This window comes from Neoarius graeffei, chromosome 21 (genome assembly GCF_027579695.1).
Source record: "Neoarius graeffei isolate fNeoGra1 chromosome 21, fNeoGra1.pri, whole genome shotgun sequence".
NCBI lineage: Eukaryota > Metazoa > Chordata > Actinopteri > Siluriformes > Ariidae > Neoarius > Neoarius graeffei.
The window spans coordinates 51222958-51232018 of record NC_083589.1 but is presented as its reverse complement, the minus strand read 5'-3'; the positions used below and the strand labels follow the sequence as shown (position 1 = coordinate 51232018).

Genomic DNA, 9061 nt, shown 5'->3' with positions numbered 1-9061 from the left:
ATCTTCACTATCATTTCAGACAGCACTACAAAATGGTGTCCTCACTATATAGTGCCCTATATAGTGAGTAGGGAGCGATTTCGGACACAGGGAGGGTCACATGGTGCTGTTCTGCTGCTGCAAGTCATGCTGGTATTCGCTTATATTTCTGAGAACAAGGATGTGGGAAGTAGGGGCACTGATACCCCTTTTCCACCAAATCAGTTCCAGGGCTGGTTCGGAGCCAGTGCTGGTGCTGGTTCACAACTCATTCAACTTGCGAGCCAGCTGAGAACCAGTTTGCTTTTCCATAGCTCACAATGCTAAGGGAAGCCACGTCATTACGTCGCTATATACACGTCAGTTACGTCGCTACGTTTGCATAAACCTTGGCGCGAATATTGAAGCAAAAACAACCCAGAAGAAGCCGCAGCAGCAACAACAATAATAATAATGGATGACTTTGCGTTTGTACAACTGCTGCTTCTCGTCGCTTAAAAATGGCGATCTTTCGCAGTCTTATTATTGTTGGTCTTAACAACTCCGCCCCCCCGCTGACGTAAGCGGTTCTTTCCTCTGGCCCAGCAGAGAGTTGGTGCAGCCTGGAACCAGTTTTTCTGGCCCCAGAGCCAGTTCTTTGTCAGTGGAAACAGAAAACCCAGTTCCAAACTAAGCACTGGGCCCGAACCAGCCCTGGAACTGCTTTGGTGGAAAAGGGGCATGAGTGTGCAGGAGATCCCACAAATTTCAGGATTTCTTTCATTGCAAGTGCTAATAATAATAATAATAATAATAAGCAACAACAACAAAAACTGTAAAACTGAATATTTTCACTAGTTTTTGAGTTTGTATGTTGGCTATACTGTAGTATTCCCCTTACACCATGGCGGTTTATCAATGTTTACAATTTTTATTTCTTTAATAGACATCCATCCATCCATCCATCCGTTATCCGTAACCGCTTATCCTATGCAGGGTCGCAGGCAAGCTGGAGCCTATCCCAGCTGACTACGGGCGAAAGGCGGGGTACACCCTGGACAAGTCGCCAGGTCATCACAGGGCTGACACATAGACACAGACAACCATTCACACTCACATTCACACCTACGGTCAATTTAGAGTCACCAGTTAACCTAACCTGCATGTCTTTGGACTGTGGGGGAAACCGGAGCACCCGGAGGAAACCTACGCGGACACGGGGAGAACATGCAAACTCCGCACAGAAAGGCCTTCGCCGGCCGCTGGGCTCGAACCCAGAACCTTCTTGCTGTGAAACTGTTGTGGAATGTCCATGAGACTCGAGTCAATGAAGGCAACATACATGCTGCTTAAAATATCTGCGCCTTCAACCTAAAAACCCCTTTCCCACCTCATGTCCCTGTCTCAGGACCTGCAAAAGCAATGCCCCGAACACCTGCAAGATCAATGCAGCTGCCATCTTGTAGATATGTACATGTATTTAAAAGCAAATATAATCCAGCTTTTTAAGTTATAGTTTTATCTCTAACTGTTGCAAAGTGCTGACACTGGAGACTCCTTCCAAAAACGTGAAATAAACATCTCCTTGGAGAAAACATCACCATATCGACAATTGTTCTTGTTTAAATGTTATTCCTGTAGAAACGTGAATGCATTAGATGAGCACATGGATGGATATAAACCTGTGATCTGAATGACGCATGGCACTACAGTCAGAGCTGCTGTAATAGAAAACTAATCATCCTCTCCTGATTTCAAAATCATGCTAGCGGAATGGAATATATCTGATATACCACGAAAAAAAGCCAGACAATATTATTACTATTACACATACATACTCTTCATATCAGCAGATCAGCATTCTCAAAGGCCAACGCTAGCTTAGCCGCAAGTTGGCACGACAGTGAAGTCACCTTCCAGCCGGTGTAACGTTAATCAGTAACACAGGCTAACGACTGAGAAACTAATATTTCTGTCTCCAGACTCCTCTTCTTCACGCTCACCACAGCATTTTCCACTCAGACTTAAGTACCGTATTTTCCGGACTACACGTCGCTCCGGAGTTTAAGTCGCATCAGCCAAAAAATGCATTATGAAGACGAAAAAAACATATATACGTCGCACCGGACTATAAGTCGCACTTTTTTGAAGGGTTATTCTATCCATAGAATCTGTGATTGTATCTGATAAGCGGCGCGTGGTTACTGCGCGACTGCATTGTTTATTTAATAAACGAACAGCTGAGCAGTGATGACGCACCCTTTGCCCTGTAAGTAGCCTAGTCTGATTATTTTAAATATCTACTACTATCTTTAATACTATCACTATCGTTATTACTAATAGCCTATATTATTATTATAACTAATATTAGTAGCCTATTACTGATGCATTAATCAGTTTGCTTTTAGAATATTTTTACCGGTAGGGCTTATTATCGCCCCATGGCTCTTTCATCTGTGTTATTAAAGCTGTAGTCATCATCGAGGAGAGTCATTCTTCATTTTTGTCGAATTTTATTTCATTAAATCAGAGGTCAAGTAGGCTATAGGTATATCATCTCCAAAGACAACCGTCTAGTGAAAAAAAAACAACCGCTTTTAAATCCCCTACTTAAATCCTTAAAAAGAGTAATTTAACTCATGTCTTGTGTGATCTGCTCTCCAATGGTGAAATAAACCGGTTGTGATATGAGTAGTCTGTTATTTTAGAAGATAAATTTAATATATAATTTAATATATAGCCTAATAAAAATAATATTTTATAACATATCACAACATATTACTGTCTGTAACTGTTCGTCACTAAAGCGTTTTCTAAGATAATAATGTCTGATATTATTATTATTTTTTTTTACACACACAATAAGCGCGTGTGCGTAAAGTTATAGTAAACCACCCCCCACCTTTTTTTTTTTTTTTTTGAGTCGCCGGACCCACCCACCTCCTGCGTTCCGGGACCTCCCATTTCACAAATTAAGCACTGCCTAAAATCATTACATAACTTATTTAAATAACTATAGCCCTATCATTAATAATAAAACACAGGTCAATCAAGTTTATCAAGCTGATGATTTCACTCCAAATCAGCAAATCCATTGAATTCCTCATCCTCGGTGTCGCTTCTGAACAACTCTGCCAATTCCAGCGGCAGACGAAGTGCCGTTTCCTCTTCTTCTGCGTGGCTGTCGTCAGACTCAGCATCAGCTCCAGTTATTCCGCGGTGAAAAAAAAAAACCATATATACGTCGCACCGGAGTATAAGTCGCATGGCTAGCTGAACCATGAAAAAAAGTGCGACTTATAGTCCGAAAAACACGGTACTCATTTCCCAGTTGAATTTACTGAATTACTTTTAAAATCAACATCGACAGCTACACACAACGGAGCGAAAATTTCTGGCAGCCACAAATCTCTCAAAATCTTCCGCTTTTAACGAAGCAAACCTGACGGCCGTGTTTGTTTACAAATTGCCACAGTCACTCGCTAGCACGGAAGTTTTATATCTCCGATGTGTCTCTTTTCCAGTTTTTCGATGTCCGTTGATATGTTTTTCTCTTGTAAATATGCATAAAGAATATATAATGGAGTTTTGGTAGCCTTTTGGGTGTTCAACGCATCTTTGGTTTCAGTTTTTAGTTTATTTATTTAGTGCTTAATTATAGCATAGCTAATCCTAGCAGTAGCGCTGGATTAGCCTCGTCGTCTCTCTTTCCCGGCGGACAAAGAAATGATTGTGCGCATGCACAGCAGAAAAGTTTTGTCACTGGGGGCGTCATGGCTCAGGTAGCTAAGGCGCCATACCATAAATCCGGGGACCCGGGTTCGATTCCGGCCCGAGGTCATTTCCCGATCCCTCCCCGTCTCTCTCTCCTGCTCGTTTCCTGTCCTGTCTCTACACTGTCCTATCCAATAAAGGTGAAAAAAAGCCCAAAAAAAATCTTTAAAAAAAAGAAAAGTTTTGTCACTGGATATTTACATGAGCTCTGACGCGTCACGTCATGCTGTCTTGACAACAATAACAACACTGCACGCTCATTCTCCATTGGGGAGAGTGGCATAATACATGGAGGATAAGCGGTATGATAAGAATATTGCATGCCATCAATAAACCCATGAGAAGGGAACAGAATACATGTTTTTATTCCATGGAAAAAGTGTCTTGTATGTATACTAAACCACTGATATTCACCCTGCGAATATTCAGCGAATAATTGTTAAATATAACGATCTAAATACACCACAATAGCACTGATTCTGAATTGTGATATGGAGAGAATGTGGATATAACTAAAATAAGGATGCAGATGTGACCGGGCCTGCAATCTTTCACTCCGAGCACATCATTGGTCCTTGTGTGTTTACATTCTCGGACGTGCCGTGCGACAACACAACATGCTGTCAGGTAGGTCTGTGGACCAGTTTCGGATGAAGCTGCCAGAATGTGCTTCAGGCTGGTGGAGTGTTGCTCGCGCTACACAGCTGTAGTCAAGGTTACTAATGTACTGCCACTTCTGAGCCTCGTATATTGCGTTCAGAGAAGTTCCTGAGTGCAGGCAGCTGGTACGATCACGTACTTCTCTGTCCTCTGGCTTTCACAACTAAACAGCTTTGAGGATGTCTAAAGTGCTTTGCTCTGATATTTACAATAGCTAATGTTTTATTTAATAGTGCGGTTGGATTGTGCATTCAAAGACCAAGACGTCCTCTAAAGCACCAAGTGCATCTCCAAGAGTCCTTATGAATAATATTCAGATAATAAGTATAAGGAAAGATGTTCAGGTAAGAAATATAACCTTATTGTTGGTGTACTGAAGCTCTGAGTCACGCCAGCCCTGAGTGTGTGTGTGTCTATGTGTATCTCACAGATATGAGAGGTAGCGTATGATAAAATTGGGAAGGTCCAGTTTGGTGATGACTTGCGGCGCTCTGGTGCCCAGGACATTCCTCAGCGCGATACGGCTCAGCTCCTGCAGAGACAGAGGACAACCTGCAGGAACACACACACACACACACACACACACACGCAGCAGCTGAGCATCAAAACAGAGCCATCGTCAGGTTGACGTTCTAATACGGATCTTCCTTTTACACCTGCTAGTCTTATAAAACCAGTTACATGCCTGCATTTAAGAGGACTGTGCACAAGTCTTAGGCACATGGAATGAAATGCTGTAACGCAAAGATGCCTTCAAAAATAACGAAATGAAATGTTTCAACATTAAATAAATACTATAGTGGGCGGCACGGTGGTGTAGTGGTTAGCGCTGTCGCCTCACAGCAAGAAGGTCCTGGGTTCGAGCCCCAGGGCCGGCGAGGGCCTTTCTGTGTGGAGTTTGCATGTTCTCCCCGTGTCCGCGTGGGTTTCCTCCGGGTGCTCCGGTTTCCCCCACAGTCCAAAGACATGCAGGTTAGGTTAACTGGTGACTCTAAATTGACCGTAGGTGTGAATGTGAGTGTGAATGGTTGTCTGTGTCTATGTGTCAGCCCTGTGATGACCTGGCGACTTGTCCAGGGTGTACCCCGCCTTTCGCCCGTAGTCAGCTGGGATAGGCTCCAGCTTGCCTGCGACCCTGTAGAAGGATAAAGCGGCTAGAGATAATGAGATGAGATGAGATAAATACTATAAACAGTAATCAGTAAGCCGTAATAAGGGTAGTATCTCACTGGGCTGCGACAGCCCGTGACTAGTTGGAGACACAACAATTGCGATAAAATATGAAAATTAGCGACAATTTTCACTTGGAATCTCACTGAACTGATATTTGCATATTTTACCGTAATTGTTGTGTCTCCAACTAGTCGCAGGCTGTCGCAGCCCGGCTTTCCCTCGGCAGGCAGGGAAGTAGAGGAAGCCTCATGGAAACTGACTTGAGAAGGGTTCGTGACGGCTTTGCGACACCAGCAACTAGCGGCTATTTTGAGAGAAATTTTGTCGCACGAATTTTTTGAACATGTTCAAAATTTCAGCGATGAAGGAGCGACACTTTGCGACTCATGCGAGGAAACCGAGAAGCCCCGCGAATGTTTCAAGACACTTTTGAAACTCTCTCGCGAATGATGTTCGCAATTTGTCGCAAGCTGTTGCAGCCCAGTGAGATACTGGCTTAAATGAAACAAAGTTTGTATTCGGCGTGAGACGACCCTTTGCTGGAAAAAATTAATTAAAAAAAAAATTGTAGCCTCAGGTACAGCGAGTGCAGTTTTATGTGGAAATGAGCTGTAGGTTTTACTGAGCATCTTCCAGAACCAGCCACAGTTCTTCTGGACACTTTGTCACACTCGCGTCTTAAAGGCGTCACGCAGTGGCGATAAAAGTCGCATTATTCTGCACCAGAATGCTTTCGAGATTCAAAATAAATTGACCGTCGATTTTTCAAAAGCTTCCCGCGGTTGTAATCGGTCCTTATTTGGTCATGCCCATCACTTGAAATTTCCCACGTTCGCAGCGCCCCCTCTCGGTCAATGGAACAGCTGCGTGACGTCATACCAGTAACCACTCGGTGCAGTTGCAATGGCGGACACACCAGAAAATAGGAGCGATGCTGAGGAAATTAGCTTTGATTTTACCGATACAGAAGAAGAAAATGGCCCACAAGTAGAGATTTTGACAGCTGAATGTCCTGGTGGTATCCAGCCTTACAGATTTGAACCTGAGCGCTCATCTTCAGAAGAAAATGAGGACAGTTCTGACGACGACAGAAACTTAGACGAGAATGAAGAAGACCGGCGACTTGAAGACTTGTTTTGGTTGTTTCTCTGACTAAATCACTACTTGTGTGTATTTTTAAAGACCATTTTCACTTGAATTAGAATGCTGTGTGATTAATCTATGATTATGTGTAATACTGATAGCTGTAGGGGGTGAAAGTATAGCTAGAAAGATTGAATTCTAGCAACTTGACAGCTTGCAATCTCGCGAAATGCAGTGGGCCTTCTGATACAGTAGACCCCTTGATATTCCAGTTTTCATCATTTTCCTTTTATTGCGGTTGATTTTAACTTGATATTCAGTATGTTATAGGCTGGGAGTATTGAGCTTTGTATTGTATTGTTTAGTAAATGTACAATCGTCAGTAATAAGTGATAATTATTAGTTAAAGGCAGCTCTGTGGCATAAATCACTGTAAAATTTGGACACAAGTCCAAATTTGGCCTTTTGGTTTCTATCCTATAGATCTATTTTGCTCTCCCATGATGATCTTAGACCTATTAAAAGCGACATGGGGTGTTGTACATAATATTGCAAGATCATGGAGGTTTAATACATCATTTCATAGTGTTTTGAGTGTTCAAAACTATCCACAAACTGAATAAATCCACAAAATCCACAATGTAAACAACTCTGGTAAACGCACGCTATACAGAAAACATGGCGACAGGCCAGCATCACCCAAGGGAGGTTACTGGTATGACGTCACACATAAGTTGACCTAGTTAACGGCTGGCTGCCTAAATTTGGCTGTGCGCGTCAACTTTAAATGCTTGTAGCGGGCGCATCGTGACACTGAGATCGCGGGAAACCGAGGGGCTTGAATAACCCACCAAACCCGACATTTTGACACGATATAGCCTGATTGCTGAAATTACCGCACGACGCCTTTAATTTTGCACCAAAACCCAGCAGCGTTCATTATGTTTTTGTCTGAAAAGTGGTCTGTTATGTAACAGGCTGCTTTCTTTCTTTACTGACATGCAAACATTTTCTGTAACGTTTAACTTTGTGCCAGAAAACTAATGTTTGGAAATCTAAAATGTTTTGTACTGGTTCCATAAATGTAGAAGTCATCAAATAAAAGTCTATAACAAAGTTTGTATGAAAAAAAATAAATAAGGTGCCTAAGACTTTTGCACAGTACTGTACATTCATCCATCTATGAATATATCAGAGGGGAACCGTCAGGGTCTTCTAGGCTTTCAGAGAAGCCCAAACATATCAGCATTTCAAATGTTTTATTCAATTTCTTTCATTCTTTCCGAATTTCATGATAATTATTCTCTTCTAATTTTAATTCGGCCTCATTTTCTATCAAATTTGCTTCAGAAATGAAAGGGTTACTGTCCTGAAAACGTTAAAATAGAGTTATCCAATGAGATTTTTTTGCCTGTTGTCTCTAGACTGAGAAGAGTTTAGAGCTGGCTCACTCATTGGTTAGGACTTCATTGGCGGAACAGAAGGCCATGGCAGTGTATGTTTATGTAGGAAGTGACAGACGAATGAACCAATCAGATCTTGAGTTATAGTGGGCGGGAACAAAAATTTATCGCCCTAGGCCTTCTCGAAGGCCAGCGTTAGCTTTACTGCGAGTCATTCATCAGTAGTGTTAGCGAATGCTAATAAAGCGGTCAAGCCAGTGCTATCGAGAGCAAGTAGCACAGACTAACGACTGAGAAACTACGATTTCTGTCTCCAGACTCTTCTTCCACACTGCACGCTCGCTACAGTATTTTTCACTCAGACTTAAAGCTATACGGCCTTTCGATTTCATAAAATCGGTGAAATTTAGTTCCCTCTGAAATTTGGTCATTGTGAAATATGTTTATTTCTGTAATATCTCAAAAAAAAAAAAACCCAGGCCATTCTGTGGCTGGGAAGTTATTTAATTTGAGGTGATTCCCGAGCAAATAATGTGCATGAAATCGCTCACTTCCTGCAGTCAAGCAGACAGAGGAAGTCCATGTACGCATGTGCAGGTTTACCTTCTTCTTTTCCTCCTTCGTTTGGGTTTTATGGCAGCTGCCATCCAGTGTTGCATTACTGCCATCTACAGGTTTACCTTTGACCGTGCACTGAGTTTCATCATTCTGTCGCTAAACGAACAGCTGATCACACCGAGGTGCTCGCTGAGCGCCGGTATTTATTAGCTTGGTCCTGCGTTTCCTTTCCTTCGCAACATAATGTCTTTTCTTCTCGCTTTCCGTTACTGTAGTCAGTCTTTCACGTTTCATTCGCACACTCACGTCCTCCATTTTCCTTTCCTGTTTCAAATTTGTATCCCACAATGCCTTGCGCAAACGGGGAAAGCCCACCATGTGATGCATGACGTAGTATCTTGAATTGGGTCATGGTGAAGCAGGAAAAAATAGCGGAGAATTTACAGCCACGT

At 42.5% G+C, this 9061-nt stretch overlaps 1 protein-coding gene across 1 annotated transcript in view; it reads right to left on the bottom strand.

Annotated features, from left to right (window-relative positions):
- Positions 1-1084: 1084 nt before the first annotated feature.
- The window catches only part of asb13a.2 (ankyrin repeat and SOCS box containing 13a, tandem duplicate 2), a 31484-nt gene continuing 23507 nt past the window's right edge, over positions 1085-9061 (bottom strand). Inside the window, exon 6 of the mRNA XM_060903323.1 lies at positions 1085-4944. Coding sequence (XP_060759306.1) covers positions 4817-4944 — 128 coding nt within the window. The 3' untranslated portion in view covers positions 1085-4816. The remainder of the gene's footprint in view (positions 4945-9061) is intronic.